The sequence below is a fragment of the Ascaphus truei genome, chromosome 9 (genome assembly GCF_040206685.1).
Source record: "Ascaphus truei isolate aAscTru1 chromosome 9, aAscTru1.hap1, whole genome shotgun sequence".
Classification (NCBI taxonomy): Eukaryota; Metazoa; Chordata; class Amphibia; order Anura; family Ascaphidae; genus Ascaphus; species Ascaphus truei.
Genome location: NC_134491.1, coordinates 26,559,143 through 26,577,087, shown reverse-complemented (window position 1 = coordinate 26,577,087; position 17,945 = coordinate 26,559,143). Strand labels below are relative to the sequence as shown.

At 43.7% G+C, this 17,945-nt stretch overlaps 1 protein-coding gene across 4 annotated transcripts; it reads left to right on the top strand.

Moving 5' to 3' along the window:
• The first annotated feature begins 7,035 nt into the window (after positions 1-7,035).
• Positions 7,036-17,369, top strand: PARL (presenilin associated rhomboid like). 4 transcript variants are annotated; one of them, XM_075614015.1, is made up of 11 exons: positions 7,036-7,162; positions 7,873-7,999; positions 8,320-8,506; positions 9,014-9,154; positions 9,580-9,628; positions 9,759-9,854; positions 11,149-11,298; positions 14,366-14,436; positions 14,922-15,023; positions 16,057-16,154; positions 17,173-17,369. In XM_075614015.1, exons 2-11 carry the CDS (start codon positions 7,938-7,940, stop codon positions 17,276-17,278), a joined length of 1,062 nt encoding a protein of 353 aa, XP_075470130.1. In that variant the 5' UTR covers positions 7,036-7,162; positions 7,873-7,937; the 3' UTR covers positions 17,279-17,369. The 4 variants fall into 4 exon arrangements, with proteins under 4 accessions (XP_075470130.1, XP_075470131.1, XP_075470128.1 ...); XM_075614016.1 differs by having other exon boundaries at positions 7,043-7,229; XM_075614013.1 differs by having other exon boundaries at positions 7,043-7,271.
• The last annotated feature ends 576 nt before the right edge of the window (positions 17,370-17,945 follow it).

Below are 17,945 nucleotides of genomic sequence, written 5' to 3'. Positions count from 1 at the left end.
TCCCAGATCTTCCTAGTATATGTAAAGAAAGAAAGAATGGATAATGAGTTCGTTTATTGTAATATTCTGAATGATCATACAGGAGTGTCTCAAGAGACTCTGCAAGTGGAGGGCCCTTGCAGCCTTTTTATACACATATGAGTTTCTTTGTCTAAAACAAATTGCTAGGTAGAATACAATATCTCCTCCCTATTCTAAACCAATCATGATAAAAGTCACTAAAGAAGTAAAAACTGGGATAAAACATCTTAATACAATGAACATGGTATATTAGAATACAATTTTATCTCTAAGTCTGAATATGCTTCCCCCTCATTTCTAGGCATTGAACCAGAGGCCGATTTTGTCCTTGAGTCTCCTGGTAGCCAAAATGATACACTCGCAACATGCACATTCTTTTACAAACGAATGAACATGAATGATTGCAGGAACACAGCATGAGACACAAGACACAGACTTGTGAAGACAAAGACAGACAAAATGGAGACAAAATAGATTCTGCACACTACCAACATCCTCATTTCCAGAGACACCCCAGTCCATTTCATCCATATGTCATCCATTTCTACAGTATGTTCATTGCAACAATATTAGATTAACAATATAATTTTCCCACCTGTATATGTAAGATGCCTTTGGATGGTTTAATTTGTCCACCTCCTCCCCTGCATGGGGGTGCCGCCGGGTTCCCTGATTGCGACGGGGTAGAGGGAGAGGGGGGTTGGCCCGGTATTAAAGGGGTTGCACCCCATATGGCCACCCCGACCTCACCAGGGAGGCAAGGGGTTAACTGGACTGCGGTCCAGGAATGTGGTTTACACCTTGTCATGTCATGAAAATGTATGTTTTCCTGTTCCCATGTTTCATTAGAATCCTGTATTTTAAAGATGTTTTAAAGTGCATTTCTGTATCTCCAGTTCTGGAGGTCGCAGAGAGTTGATATTTGGCCAATATGTGGAGTCACTGTAGGCATTAAAAACTGGCAAATTTCGACCCACTGAGCCCACCAGAATGGAACTTATTAATATGTGTAGATATTAAAGTGTATATGTATGGTATTTTGGATCTGTTCTGAAAATGCAGACTCCATCTGCTATACTAATAGGTCATGAAGGGCAGCCGGCTGATTGAGCCTAAGCACTGTGATCAAAAGTTAACTGCCCTGATTGTTTACACTAAGTACTAATCAACAGACCAAGTACTAATCAACAGACTCTGCCACTCTAATTGTTACCTGAGGGCGGAGAACCATCAAACTGGAGTGGTTTGTAAGTGTTATGTCTACACCTTCAAACAATGCAGATCCTACCAGATACTTAATTTGGTAGACTGGTCGTCGCCCTGATTTAATTATGGGGCTACAGAAATAAGACCCTCAAAGTCCCAGTACACATGGGCTAATTTGCTGGAGGGCATGGGTTAATCTGTGTCTCCACGTTAGGGATTGGATACAGATAATTGTTCACCAATAGTCTGTATTCAATGTTAAGAATAGGGTTACACAGGTATATAAACTGTGTCAACCCTACAGTTTTTAGTTCTTCTTCTGATACCATCTTGAATGTCACCGGATTGCTGGAGAATTGCTAGCTGATACTTCTCCATCCACCAACCCTAAGTAGGTGTTACCTTCTTGCCTGTTAATTGTACTATATTGCTGTGTTCACCTTTTTTAAGGAATAAATTATATTTTATTATATCTAAGCCTCGTTCAGTTCAACCCAGATATTTGGTGTTCATTATATCTTGTCATAAGCTACCGTGACAGACGGCCATTATTTTTTCTCTACTATTCAATGCTTTATTGCTACCTACACATGGAAAAACCAGAGACAGAACATAAAACACAGACAGAGCCATGCTCTATATTGAAATATATATTGCCATGCTCAGTAGCATTCCTCTGTGACACTCATATGCTTATATATATGTTGTGGTTATTTTGGGGGTTTGTAGGTGTCCAGTATGTTTTACCTACACATGGAGACAGACAGACGGAGACAGACACACCACCCCCGCCCTGCGCGAATGCTGACCCATGGTGTTGGGTCCCCAGCACCCTGCTCCGGCTAAGTCTTGCGTGGGGGTGCCACCGGGTCCCCTGATTGCGGTGGCCATTTTTTCCTGCAATCCCGGTTATAACGCGGTCGTATCGGGTGGACCTCGAGCCCCACATTATAACGGGGTTCAGCTGTACTAGACATATGATTCACAGAATATTAACAGTGTTGGTCAAAAAGGGGATTTTGATCAGAAAGGCAACCCTCTATATACAGCACTCTAATCCTATATAATGTATTAATGGACATAAAGGATTGTCCAACAGACAGTACTGTCAGAATCACCGTAGAAGTAAAAAACAATAAAATGTTATTACGTCTCAATTGACTTTAAAAACACAGATACAGTATTAAAAATCCCCATATAAATGTGGCTATAATGGATATTAATATATGTTCAGGTAAGTATTATAGATCAAACTATTTAATTAGTAATATCCAATCATCCAGACCTATAAGTATACAGTGAGAAAGCTGCTGAGAGGGCTTGTGTTGTATCAGAGACAGCTGCCCATATCTATGTAGTAAATCAGCACACAATGTTAAAACAGGTGTTATCTTGGAACCCCTTTAGTAAGGGTGTTTCTAGCCTTTAATTAGCTCTCATGTATATGTAAACAGAGATCCAATGATACGTATCTATATAGATATTTAGGACATTATATATACTCAGTTGTATTACAGAGTGTTATATAATACAATTGTCTACTCAATAACCATACACATGTAACAGATAGGAAAAATAAGGGATATCCCCAAAAGACTGATGCTACAACCTTGCAGGTATTGTGGACAAGTGGAGAGAGTCAGTATGAAACCACCGCAGCAACACGATAAAACATTCAATAAATCCTTCAAATATTCAATTGTGAACCCTTATCTTAGATGGGGGGCATTTATAGCACGGCTGGTAGAGATACACCGGAGCCCTATCTAGACAGAGCCCAGGAGTAAATCACGGATCCAGCTACTGCTAGCCTCACCTGCATCTTGTGATCGAGGGGTTAATTCAGCCGGTGCACATCATCACTTGAACTGTAGAACTGCCGGATGCTGCTGTAAAGGAACGCTGCTGTTGTTGCTGTCTTTAGCGGTGGCGTGCTCCTGCTCGCGAACGGTGAAGAAAGGTAAGTAAAGGTGGAAAACGGCGGTCACTGCTCCTCTGGAAAAAACTCTCCAACCAGGCGTATAAAACGAAAAAAAACTTTATTGCATCAAAAAGAACATCCACATGTCTAAGACACTCTGACGCGTTTCGTTCTGTTCCCAGAACGAAACGCGTCAGAGTGTCTTAGACATGTGGATGTTCTTTTTGATGCAATAAAGTTTTTTTTCGTTTTATACGCCTGGTTGGAGAGTTTTTTCCAGAGGAGCAGTGACCGCCGTTTTCCACCTTTACTTACCTTTATACACATGTAACAGTAGAGTGGTTTTTGTATCATATATATAGAGCCAAACCACCTTGTCGGTTGGTGGTGTGTGTTAATCACTAGCAGTATATGTTGCCACTGATTTCGCAAAGGACACAGCCGTGATGTACACACTACCGGAGTATATATACCATCTCTACTTAGCTCATCACATAGATATTACGGTATTGCGATAAACAGGTAATGATTTGAGCCAGCACAATAAGCCACAGATGTACTCAGAGTCTGCAGCGATCAGTATTGAGTATTGCAGATAGCAAATAAGCCGCTACACGATACAAGCAGTACATCTGTGGCTACGTAGCGGGAGCCTGGGAGGCTCTCGGCGTGCCGGAAGTGAAGGGACGAAAGCTCCGGTGTGGATCCAAGTGTCTCCAGAGAGAGCGGAGGTGACCGAGTACCCCGAGGAATCGCGAGTCCAAGGGATATCCGTCAACCGCTACCTATGAGTGCCCACATCGACCGTATGAAGTGTAAGCCTTGAATCATGTTTTGATATTATAATTATTTTACCTCTACACTATATGGTCTCTCTTTTTTCTCCTCTGGAGGTTGTGATTGGTGGCTGCTGTTCACACATAGGACGCATCCACCCCTTAAGTTGGATGACTGTCTAATTTGATTACTTAAAATGTGAGTAGTCATTTTGGATGAATTTTCACCTTTTTCACTGTTTAAACATTTTTGCACTATGATATGTTTTTCTATTTTATGACTTCGAGACGAACTCCCCATACGCTTTGAAAAAAAAAAAAAATACAGTCAATAATACTCAGACTTATTATATAATATTGTATATGCGGCCAGGTCTTTGGGCATCCCTGTGGCTCCCACATACCCCCCCGTGTGGCTGGCGGTGGATGCGCGCGTGGGTGCCGTTGGATAGGCTGTAATGGGGCTGAGTGCAGGAGGTGGTGGCTTGCTGGGAGAGGGAGCGGCCGGAGCTCCGGGACCACCATTTTACGCAATCGCGCAGAGGAGTTCTGCGCATGCGCAGAGAGGCTCCGAAGCCGGCGGCCATGACAGGACGTGCACATATGCACAGTAGCTTCAGAGAGCTGTGGGCATCACAGACCAAGCTCCGCAGGGAAACTACATTTCTCAGAAGGCTCTGGGAGTGCTAAACATATTGGCCCGAACAGCCAATAGGGCTGCTAGGATCACGGACAGCTAGGGGTTACATTTGGCGCACTTAGACAGCCACGCCAGTCGGAGCTGGGACAAGGAGGGGTAGATTGTGTGTGGAGGTGTCTGTGGTACCTGCACTAGGCCAGATACCCACTATTAGGCTCCAGCTAGGCCCGAACTTCCCTCAGCTTGTGGTTGCTGTAGGGACAAGCCCATAGATAGGGACACTGCCCCTGTAGCATTAGAGTGAGGGACACAGCGTGGCCTCAGGTGATCTGGAACCAGACACCTGCTACTGCTATATGACTATTAAAGGTGGTACAATCCACGCGGGACCCACCCAATGTAAAGGCGGAGGCTTTGCGTATAACGTCACCGGATCATAAATAAAATGTTCATTTTTAATACTTTGTCGAGAATCCTTTGCAGGCAATGACTGCTTGAAGACTGGAACGCATGGACATCACCAAACGCTGGGTTTCCTCTTTTGTGATGCTTTGACAGGCCTTTACTGCAGCTGTCTTCTGTTGTTGTTTGTTGGTGGGTCTTTCTGCCTTAAGTTTTGTCTTCAGCATGTGAAATGCATGCTCGATCGGGTTAAGATCAGGTGATTGACTCAGCCATTGCAGAATATTCCACTTCTTTGTCTTAAAAAACTCCTGGGTTGCTTTCACAGTATGTTTTGGGTCATTGACCATCTGTAAAGTGAAGCGCCGTCCAATCAACTTCGCTGAATTTGACTGAATCTAAGCAGACAATATATCCCTATACACTTCAGAATTCATCCGGCTGCTTCTGTCACATCATCAATAAACACTAGTGAACCAGTGCCATTGTAAGCCATGCATGCCCATGCCATCACACTGCCTCCACCGTGTTTTACAGATGATGTGGTATGCTTCGGATCATGAGCCGTTCCAAGCCTTCTCCATACTTTTTTCTTCCCATCATTCTGGTACAGGTTGATCTTAGTTTCATCTGTCCAAAGAATGCTGTTCCAGAACTGGGCTGGCTTTTTTAGATATTGTTTGGCAAAGTCTAATCTGGCCTTTCTATTCTTGAGGCTTAGGAATGGTTTGCACCTTGTGGTGAAGCCTCTGTATTTGCTCTCGTGAAGTCTTCTCTTTATGTTAGACTTGGATAATGATATGCCTACCTCCTGGAGAGTGTTCTTCACTTGGCTGGATGTTGTGAAGGGGTTTTTCTTTACCATGGAAAGGATCCTACGATCATCCACCTCTGTTGTTTTCCGTGGACGTCCAGGCCTTTTTGTGTTGCAGAGCTCACCAGTGCGTTATTTTTTTTCTCAGAATGTACCAAACTGTTGATTTGGCCGCTCCTAATGTTACTGCTATCTCTCTGATGGATTTTCTTTTTTTTTTTTGCAGCCTAAGGATGCCCTGTTTCACTTGCATTGAGAGCTCCTTTGACCACATGTTGTGGGTTCACAGCAACAGCTTCCAAATGCGAGTGCCACACCTGGAATCAACTCCAGACCTTTTACCTGCTTAGTAGATGATGAAATAACGAAGGAATATCCCACACCTGTCCATGAAACAGCTTTTGAGTCAATTGTCCAATTACTTTTGGTTCCTTGAAAAAGAGGGGGCTACATATTAAAGAGATGTAATTCCTAAACCCTTTTTCCAATTTGGATGTGAATACCCGCAAATTAAAGCTGATAGACTGCACTTTAAGCCCATATTCATTATGTAACTGTAACTTGAATTTATTTTGGTATACAGCCGAAATAACAAAACTTGTATCAGTGTCCAATTATTTCCAGACCTAGCTGCATGCTATCACTTGCGACGTTGTCTATATTACAATATATTAAAATTGGATAATTTTTTCATACACTGTATTAGGGGAGTTTACTCTCTGGTTCCCTGATGGGTATCCCTATGGCTATATATATTTGCTGCCCTATGATATTGGTATCCTTAGACTTACTAATTCCTTTAAATCATATGTACATTAAGTGCAATTAACAGGGATCTGGCGCGACTATCTTGTTACGCATCTGTTGTTTCAAAGTACCGTATATATAACTATCCCTATGCACCTTGTACATCTTATTATAATCACTTGTAGATATTGGCAGAGCGATGCGTTAACAACATACATAGTGGTTTCACATTAATATAGTTACATATTATTTGTAATTGTATTATTAATAGTTAATTTTGTTGTGGTATTATTGCAATCATTTGATGTTGTTAATATTCTATTTATTTTATATGAATATATTGATTAGTTGCGCTAACCAGTCATTAATATGGTGCTGTCCCTTTAAAATAATACCGCTCACCGGCTCTGAGCGGCTGTTAGGGTGGGAGTGGCCGGCGAAGAGTATGTGGCTATGTTGACGTCACGGTGGGCGTGGACTGCAATGTTATATAAGGGCTGTTCCCCGCGCACGCGTCCTTAGTTTCCTCCTCAGAACGGAAGAGGCGGGGCTGGCAGGAAGTGTCAAACCCTCGTGAATTCAGGGGCTGCTGGCCTGTGCTGTGTAGATTGCTCTCGGACCGACGCGGTGATAACGTGAGGCCCGGGCGAGGGGCTTGCGGTAGTTAGATGGCTATATCCACGTGACAGCGGCGTGACCTGTGTGTGTGAGCTCCCTCAGCTCTGACCCACTAAGTTCTTCTCGGTGCGGCTTTTAAACTGTAGGGCATGTATATGTGACCCCTAACATCCCTGCCCGGTTTGCTGTCTTGACTCCACACTTGGGGCATGTGACCTCTTACCCCGAGGACTGGTCGGTGTGTGTAACCTCTGACTCCCCCCACCCCCCATTATAGATGTATTACCCCGAAGCTCCTGCTGATTTCTGACACCAGGCCACTTTCTAAATAATACACATATTATAATATATTAATGTGTATACTAATGTGTATATATTTATATTATTATTATATTATTTATAATATATACACATGTATATTTGTGTAAATCTTCTCTTCCAAGCTCTAGTTATTCTACTATTAATATTCCACTATTAATCCACTTTATTATACTCCCTTTTCATTCATACATTTTATTTGTTTAGTAATTGTTATATTAATTTGGTGCACATCTGATCGGTGCAGTACAACAACCAAGCATGGAGTAGTATAACACAAATATATTTGAGGGAAACGGGCGCTTACAATTTAATCTGTAATATTGTGTATGATCTGTATTTTGTGTGATAGGTCCTTATATTAACAGAGCAGTATATTAAATATCTACTAATGTGTTCTGTATCGCAGGTGTATATAAGATGTATATGCTCAGGGAGCTCTGAAGAATAAACAGCTGGTTGTAAAGGATCAAGATGGCAGCGGCCTGCTGGACACTGAGAGCGTGTGCTGGGAGGAGCTGGTGTCAGGGACGCAGGTGTATACATACATGCATATATATCCCATGTATACTACAGGATTATTATAGGGTCCGTGTTTTAGTTGATAGGATGGAGCCTCCATCGTATATTCCATTTATACAACAGGAGTATTATAGGATCTGTCTCTGTTTTTATAGGACAGAGCCTCCCTCGTATATTTTATGTATACTTTAAGACTTTTATAGGGTCTGTCAGTTTATCGAAAGGAAAGTCCAGCATGTATTCCATTTATTTAGCAAGACTGTTCTAAGCTCTGTTCCCTGCTGTCAGTGTAATGTTCAGAGATGCCTTAAATGCATCAATCTTCTTCCCCCAGGGTTGTTATTGAGCAGAGGAATGGATTTAGAAAGGCTCCCAAGAAGCCTGAGCGAGGGGAGTCTGAGGTTAGGAGCACCCCCGATCCAGTCAGAAGCAGCCTCACACCCCTCGTGACTGAGCTAGGTGCTCCCACGCGCTCCCACACACTGCGACAACTCTACAAACCGCTCCTCTTCACTGTGGGGGTATAAATACTATACTACTGTATGCTGCGCCGTATAGTGGTCTGGAGTATACACTGATTATGAGTATTTATACTCTGATAATAAACAAGCACGTTGTATAATAATGAGTATCCACACACTGATCATTAACGCTGTGCTGTAGAATGAGTACTGTATCTACACTAATGATGCTTAGTGTCTATAGACTGATGGTGAACATGCTGTGTTGTATAGTGATGCTGTGTGTTTATATACACTGACAATGAACACTGCGCTGTATAATGCAGAGTATACATTGATAAATACACTGTCATATAAGTATCTCTATACACTGATTGTGATCACTCCTGTATAATGATGCAGAGTATTTATAACACTGATAATGAACACTGCTCCGTATAATGATGCAGAGTATTGGTATACATTGATAGTGAACATGCTGTGCTTCATAATGCTGCTGAGTATCTACACACTGATAATGAAGGCGCACGTGTTTCTCTGTATAATGATGAGTATCTGTGTAATCAGTTTTCAGGCTGTTCCTTTGGAATTGCTGCTATCTGGCAGTATGAGTCCCTAAAGTCTCGTATGAAAAATTATCTGGACGATGTCCGAGCTGATTGGCTGGAGAAGTTACGGCCCCCGAAGGAGGGGGACTTCAGGAAGCAGGTAACCGGTCCGCTTTATAGGATACAGCCAGACTTCCTTTTCTGGGAGTTACTGTAATAGCTGCACCTCCATTAACCCCTGGCTGCCAGAGAGGAGTAGGACTGTGTACAGTATTCCATTTAGCATCTTCCATTTACTCCCCCTACAGCGCCAGTCTCTCTAGAAATCCCTTTACTTCCCTGTAGCCCCAGTCTCTATAGAAATCCCCTTGACTTCCCCTATTCCCCCCAAGACTTTCTAGAAAGCCCCCTTTGCATCCACTTTCTCACCCTAATACCACACACCCCATCAGACTTGCCTGCGATTTCCAACCTCATAGAATCATTCAATCATTATGCGCCAGTATTAAATATGTCCGCCGTTGTGTTGCAGGGCACTGGCGCGAGGAAGTTAACACGGGTGTGCAATTACATGTGTCCCTGTAGGTAAACCAGTGGTGGAACAACCTGAGTGATGGGCAGCGAACAGTATCGGGTAAGGATGAGCCACTAAACTAAATCTCACTCATTATGTCACTTTGCTCCTACATTGCATTGACCCTTTAGCCCATTGCACCCAGTTATTAGGGGAGTGTGCGCCTGTAATCCTCTGTGTTCTGTTACAGGTATAGTTGCAGCTAACGTACTGGTGTTCTGCCTGTGGAGGGTCCCCTCCCTGCAACACACGATGATCCGATACTTCACATCCAACCCTGTGTCCCGTGAGTGTCTCTTACACTACTGACCCTTGTGTGTATTGTGTATATATATATATCTACATCTATATATATATATATATAGATAGATAGATAGATAGATATATCGATAGATCTATAGATAGATATATAGATATATATCTATTGGTAAGGCACTCCTATTAGTTCTAAACTAACGTGTCCTGGACAGGTATTTTTATATAGGTTGCAAGGGGTCCAGCACACTTGGAAGATTTCGCAAAAGATGTTTTAGTTGGTGATCTCCAAATAAATATTGTATTTTGAGAAATGTTCCAAGTGTGCTGGACCATTTATGCAACATATATAAACAGCATGTATGTGTTTATGCGTGTACTCTCACTTCTCATCTTCACGGCTCTCCACTTTTCTGATGCTCTCTACATATCAGCTTTGATTTCTCGTTATGGCCCTGCTCGTTTTCTGTGCTCTGCTTCTAAGTCGTCTCCACCCCTTCCACCTCCACTTCTCTCTTGCCTTAAACCTTTTTGCCTCTGCCTCTTACCTGTGGAAGTACCTCACATTCGGTATACGCCAAGCACCTTCTCTCCCTGCCTTTAAGTCAACCCTCTTTCAGAATTAAGCTTTTCAATAGCCTAGACTAAAGGTTACGGACCGTATCGACCATTGAGGCCAGGCACTGCCATCATTCCCTCACCTGCTGTCTCTGTAAGTCGCCCATAATAATGATACCTGCTGCACACCATAAATGAAATCAGTAATACAGTTACTGGTGCTCCTGTGATAAGGGATGGCCTGTGAGTACCAGTATATATGGTAAGAAAAAGAAACACAGGGCACTACAGATTTTCTAATCTATATATTAAGCCATACAGCTGTGCAGCGTTTCGACCTATATAGGTCTTTCTCATGCCACTTATCACTTGAGAAAGGCCTATGTAGGTCGAAACGTCGCACAAATATTTGGCTTAATAAATAGATTAGAAAATCCGTACTGCCCTGTGTTGCTTTTTCTTTCTGTAAATCGCCCAACATACCACTTAGATTGTAAGCTCTCCGGAGCAGGGATTTCCTTTCCGATTGCCTGAGTTTGTTTGCTGCACTTATTGTATTATAGTTCTCTGTAAAGTATTCCCTTTTGTAAAGCAGTGCGCACGTTGGTGGCACTATAGAATATTGTGTGTATGCACATACGCACATATACACATACACAGGTTTGTGTTATATATTTGTGTGTATACCCTATCTCCTCTCGTATCTGCCCCCGGTTTGTATCAGCCCCTTCTCTTCTCTCTAAGTGTGTGTCCTCTCCGGTTCCCAGGGTCCCTCTGCCTCCCGATGGTTCTCTCCACCTTCAGCCACTTCTCCCTCTTCCACATGGCAGCCAATATGTACGTCCTGTGGAGCTTCTCTTCCAGCATTGTCTCTATTCTGGGTCGTGAGCAGTTTCTGGCCGTTTACATGTCCGCAGGTGAGATCCCATTTGTCCCTTCTCAGTACCACATCCCAAAATATGCCTCCTTTTAGGCATCCCCTTAAGCTCCTGTCCCTATAGAATGACCTTTTATTTTCCCTATAGCCTCTCTCCATAGAAATTCCATTTATCGCCCCCTGCCCCTATAGAAACTTGTTATACTTTCCCTGAAGCCCATGCCCCTATCAAAATCCCATCTACTTCTCCTATAGCCCCAGTCCCTATACAAATCCCAATACCAGAAAAAAACATGTAGTGTCTATATACTATACCATACCCATATATAGTGTATGGCAGGGGTGGCCAACTCCAGCCCTCAAAGACCACAAACAGGTCAGGTTTTAAGGATATCCCTACTTCAGCACAGGTAGACCAATAGCTGAAAAAGCCACCTGTGCTGAAGCAGGGATATTCTTAATTGCTGTCCTGTTGGTGGCCCTTGAGGGCTGGAGTTGGCCACCCCTTGTATATGGTATAGAACTATACCCATATATAGTAATCACTGCCCCTTTATGTGGGTAATAAAGAAAACAAATGAAAGGAAGCTGGCCACTCACGTGATTACATTAAAAGGAACAATGTTACTATCAAAAATCACACAAAATCATGCCGCCTACAGAAACCCCTGATTTTTGTCTGATTGCTGATGTGCCCAATACTGTATCTAATTTAACGCACATGACCAGTGTTACTTAATTATAACTACAGTATATTGCACCCATATTCATGGTGGCTTCCCGACTTAATCTCAGTTGGCTAAATCAACACTAAATGAGGATTGATGCATTTATACCTGTTTACAAAAAAAAATAGATGGTTCCTATAATGCCGATTTTTATAAATTAACGTGACCCAAACGCATAACTAGATACTGCAAATCCCAAACTCTGGCGAAATATACATAAAGAATTAAATCATGACAACTGAAAGCTCCCAAGAGGATGAAGCAATATGGAAAACCCAAGTTATAGTGCAAAAAATAAGCGACCTCAAACTTGAAATCGGATATTTTGCAGGCGAATCCACAATCTAATGAAGTCAAATTCAATAAGTGCCCGTCATCCTATAGGTTTAATCGAGCCAGTAAGGGTTAAATAATTGAACGGTCTACACTATTGGCGAGATGGAAACTTGAAGCGGATGATAAATCTGCCCTCGATCCCACATATAGCATCAGGCCCACACTCAGGTTTGTCGGGGCCCAGGTAAAGACATCATGAGACGAATAGCCCGTTTGTTAAATGGGGGAGGGGGAGAGCGCAGCCATGTCACGACCCATTCAGTTCAGGAAGGAGAGCAAGGGAATGTAAGGCAAGAGGGGGCCCCGCCAGCCAACCGTAAGTCAGGCTCGACTTCTGGGTGCTGGGGACGGCTGTTCCAGCTCTACCCCTCGCAGTGTGTTGGAGGCCCTGTATAGCAGTGCTGCTCAACTCCAGTCCTCATGCCCTCCCCCCCCCCCCCCCGCAACAGGTCAGGTTTTCAGGATATCCCAGCTTCGGCACAGGTAGCTCAATCAGTGGCTTAGTCAAAGACTGATTGAGCCACCTGTGCTGAAGCAGAGAGCCTGAAAACCTGACCTGTTGGGGGGGGGGGGAAGCTTGATGACTGGAGTTGAGCTCCCCTGCTGTATAACATAATCACTTGACAGCCCACAGTTCAGTCCAAACAATGTATGGAGAGAAAAGCAACTTGCATGTGTTCAATCAGTGCGATTGTGAGCGCATAGTAGTATACGACCTCGAACACAACAGTGGAGAAAGCATCACGCATCACACGTGGTGTTGTGGAATTAACAGTGGTAATGTCAAACATTGATAGCTGCAGCAGCCCTGACCCTGTAACTCAATGCGTGTTTTGCCTATGGCGTCTTCTGCGGTGGAGCAATCGCTGCCGACTAACGCCTTTAATTTCTTCTTGCCCTTTCCAACACTTGTTTTTATTTTTAAGGAGATAGGTGTTTGATGTATTGTGGGGTATTTTATGTAATGGGTGGCCAACTCCAGTCCTCAAGGCCACAAACAGGCTATGTTTTAAGGATATCCCGGTTTCGGCGCAGTCAGTGGCGCATACAATATTCCCTTATAGAATATACCCTGAAGTGTCCAGTAGGTTACAATGAGACTCTCCCCAGAACCCAGAGCCGTCTAAAGGTGACTATCGTAACCTCAGAAGTCTGAGATAAAGGAAATCCTGATCTGAACATTAAAATATACAAAAGTACAAACAGGACGCACCCAAGGCACAAGATCTGAACATACGTGTTAAACTCAAAATATGGTCCTGGAGGGGAATTGCTGCTTTATGTACCTGCAATTGGTGGCATACCCCTCAAATAAACAAAACGGAAAGGCGTGCTAAACAAGAGTGCTAACAAATGTTACTCTACAGAAATCAATGAAACGGGCTTTCTTTATTAATTCCCTGTAGGACGCATTGTGTCAAGTGTACAAATGCATCTTATTTCATGCTGTAATAACATTTTTGAAAGGTCACTTCCTCTGATACCTACTGATACCTCATCTAAGCTGAGAAGTTGGATTTTTACTGTAATCACATTTGTGACTCTGGGGGGAAAAGAAAAAGGTTTTGAGACTGGGCATTTGAATGCTGCATCTTTGCTTTTAATGTCTCGTATACTACTTCCCCTATAGCGCCAGTCACTACAGAAATCATCTTTACTCTTGTAGCCTCAGTCCCTATGAAAATCTCCTTTACTTTCCCTATAGCCCTAGTCCCCATAGAAAACCCTGTATAGAAATGAATCCCCCCTTACATCCCCAATCCCTATAGCTGCAGTCCCCGTAGAAATTATTTGCGTACCCTGTATCCCCTTCCATATAGAAATCTCCTTTACTTTGTCTATAGGCAGGCTGCTGTCCGTATAGAAATTACATGTACTTCCCTATAGCCCTGTCCCTATATAAATTTCTTTACTTCCCCTGTAGCCCATGTCCCTACAGAAATCCCACTTTCTCACCTCAATCCCAAACGTCAGTCAAATTCGCACTCAGGGATATTTGGAAGCCCCTCAATGATCTCTCTTTGCCTTATATTTCTCTTATAGGAGTAGTGTCTACTTTTGCCAGCTACTTGTGCAAAACTGCCACGGGACGCTTTGGCCCATCGCTGGGAGCTGTACGTATTTAAGACCATTGCTAAAACATTACAACACTGAATTAACCTTCCTGACCCTGATCACTGTGCCCTTGGAATTCTTGCTGCTTTCTTGACCCAGTCAAGGCGATGTGTACACTGTAAGATTGATCATGGAGCCGTCCTATCCATGCCCCTGGTGGGAGAGAGCCCCTGAACACCATTTTTGGGATAGAATTTAAGTTGATGACAACGCCCTGGCTCGGTAGAGCCTAGTAATCAGTGAGGACTTGGCCTGGCAAGGGATTCTGGGAGAGGCCCGGCTAGCCAGTGTGTGATATTAACTGGTGCACAGCCAACAGTGAATCGGCGCTATGCAAAAATACAGGGAGGTATAATATAGTGAGTGCATCATACATACAAGTGGGGGATACAGGACTGCATTGCAGTTCTCTCCAGCAGGGAAATGGTGTGTACAGTTGGGTGGAAGCGCTAATGATTTGTCTCCTTTCTCTTTCTGTTCTCAGTCTGGGGCAATAATGACTGTACTGGCTGCCGTGTGTACCAAGATACCTGAAGCTAAGCTGGCCATCATCTTCCTACCCATGTTCACATTCACCGCGGGGAGTGTACGCACCATTATTCCCACTCCTTTTGTAGTATGGTGTACGATGTGAGAGTGAAGAGCCTTGTCTGGAATTTGTGTGTACACGTACATATCTATCTATATATCTTGGAATACTTCGCCCAGCAATAGGAGACACAGCACTGCAGTGAATGTGATCAAAAGTTTGTATTGTCCATAGTTGTAACCAACATTTCGGTCCCATTGTGGACTGTAACGGTTATTGCTGTATAGACAATCTTTTGGTTACATGCTGTCTCCCATCACTCCCATCACTCCCATTTTATCCCCACAAAACCCTTAGACATTACCCCCACAAAATCCACCTACACACACAATGCCTACACACTAACCTTGGAAGTGGGACTCTGGCTCCCGGGCGCAGATGTGGAAGTTGGGCCTGCCCGGGGGGAGAGGCCCCGCAACAGCTGTTGACGACAGAAACTAGAGGCCCTGCAGCCAGGTGCAGAAATTGCAGGCTCAACTTCCAGCACTGCAGCCAGGCCCAGGGCATTTGTCCCGGCTCCCCTCCCCTCCCTGACAGTTGCCCTGCATACACATGCACAATCACAGAAAAGAACACAAGAAGAGCACTCCCGCACACCAAAATATACTAAATCAATGTAGTAAACACAGCATAAGTTAAATAAAAACATTTCAACACACCGTTCCTCCATCTATTAGTGTAACATCAGAGATACAAAAACTTAGAGAAATTCACAGAAAACGGTAAGAAATCACAACCTTTAACAATATAGTTTGTGAAAGTGGTAAAATATATACACCCGACCGGCTGGTCCAGTGAGAAGGGAGAAATCTACTTCGGAACACCCTAACTAGTACAACTCAGACCTTTTTTTTTTTTTTTAGAGGGGACCGACACGTTGGTTAATGCATTTCATCAATTGATAACTTTATTGAATTGTGCTGGTTCCTGCATTACTGTGTACATGGCACCTGAACTTATACAACCTGTTAGGGGGGGGGGGGGTGTGCGCGCGCGTGCAAGGTTTCACTGTATCACACCTCTTCTGTAGGCTCTGAAGGTTATTCTTGCTCTGGATTCTGCCGGTGTCGTCCTGGGCTGGAAGTTTTTTGATCATGCAGCTCATCTCGGGGGAGCTCTCTTTGGAATGTAAGTGATCAGGCCTGTCCTGTTTCGGTTTTGATCTGGCATCTTTCTATCTGTTGTCTATCATTATTTCGCTGCTCTTTCTCTGCCCAGGGCTATCTAATTTCTGTCTTTATATCTCAGCTCTGCTGTCTCCGCTCTGCACTGTATATCTCAGCTGTGTGCTATCTCTGTTCTGCTCCTTTATCAGCTCTGCTGTCTCTGCTCTGCACTGTATATCTCAGCTGTGTGCTATCTCTGTTCTGCTCCTTTATCAGCTCTGCTGTCTCTGCTCTGCACTGTATATCTCAGCTGTGTGCTATCTCCGTTCTGCTCCTTTATCCGCTCTGCTGTCTCCGCTCTGCACTGTATATCTCAGCTGTGTGCTATCTCCGTTCTGCTCCTTTATCCGCTCTGCACTGTATATCTCAGCTGTGTGCTATCTCCGTTCTGCTCCTTTATCCGCTCTGCACTGTATATCTCAGCTGTGTGCTATCTCTGTTCTGCTCCTTTATCCGCTCTGCACTGTATATCTCAGCTGTGTGCTATCTCTGTTCTGCTCCTTTATCAGCTCTGCTGTCTCTGCTCTGCACTGTATATCTCAGCTGTGTGCTATCTCCATTCTGCTCCTTTATCAGCTCTGCTGTCTCTGCTCTGCACTGTATATCTCAGCTGTGTGCTATCTCCATTCTGCTCCTTTATCAGCTCTGCACTGTATATCTCAGCTGTGTGCTATCTCCGTTCTGCTCCTTTATCCGCTCTGCACTGTATATCTCAGCTGTGTGCTATCTCCATTCTGCTCCTTTATCAGCTCTGCTGTCTCTGCTCTGCACTGTATATCTCAGCTGTGTGCTATCTCCGTTCTGCTCCTTTATCAGCTCTGCTGTCTCCGCTCTGCACTGTATATCTCAGCTGTGTGCTATCTCCGTTCTGCTCCTTTATCAGCTCTGCACTGTCTCCTTTCTGCTCCTTTTATCTCAACTTGGCTCAGGGATATAGAAGGGGAATAGTAACTCATTTACTTCATATATCGCCCTTGTAGCTGGTACGCTATATACGGACATGAGTTTATATGGAAGAGGAGGGAGCCCCTGGTGAAAATGTGGCATGACATTCGGAGCAGCCCACCAGGGAGTGGGGGATCTTGACCCTATTACAACGCAACTTTGATAGGAACAGTGAGACAATTACGATTTGCTGTGCTGTGCACAGGAATAAAGTGAATTTTAACTAATAAAACCCTAAGATGTCCTGTGATGTTTAATATTGTGAGAGAGAGCTTTCTAACACTTTGAAACCTAATGCAAATATGCACATATAGTACTCTTCTGTGTATCCGATGGGTATGCAAGATTATACGGTATCCTGCTGTCATTAGCATTTACTTTGTATACAGTGGGACGCTGTTAGATCTGCATGGTTAATACAAGTATTCACTCCTGTTATTTTCACAACCATTCACTGATAACCACTCTTTCATTGTCCATTCTCTTCACTTCAATGTATCTAGCCTCTCGGCCTGTGTTTCACCTCTGTTACCCCATGTTCACGTCTGTACCGACTGCTCCACGCGGTCTCCCTGCTACTCATCGGGATGGCGTAGCTTCGGCAGGACTGTGTGGTTATTTGGTACCTGCAATGTGTCTCAATAACCTGAATCCACTGCCTATTAATTAAATAAATAAAGGGGTATGCTGCACACCACAATTAAAAATTAAATACATACAGTTTACCGGTGCTGCTGGTTCAAGGAGTGCCTGTCAGAGTAATTCCAGGGCAATACTCAGGGGAAAAAAAGGGGATCCAACGCTCTAC

Coding starts and splice junctions, on each gene's coding strand:
- PARL (XM_075614015.1), top strand. CDS start 7,938: ATGGCAGCGGCCTGCTGGACACTGAGAGCGTGTGCTGGGAGGAGCTGG. Junction 11,299..14,365: donor GGCCGTTTACATGTCCGCAG/GTGAGATCCCAT, acceptor TTTCTCTTATAG/GAGTAGTGTCTACTTTTGCC. Junction 14,437..14,921: donor TTGGCCCATCGCTGGGAGCT/GTACGTATTTAA, acceptor TTCTGTTCTCAG/TCTGGGGCAATAATGACTGT.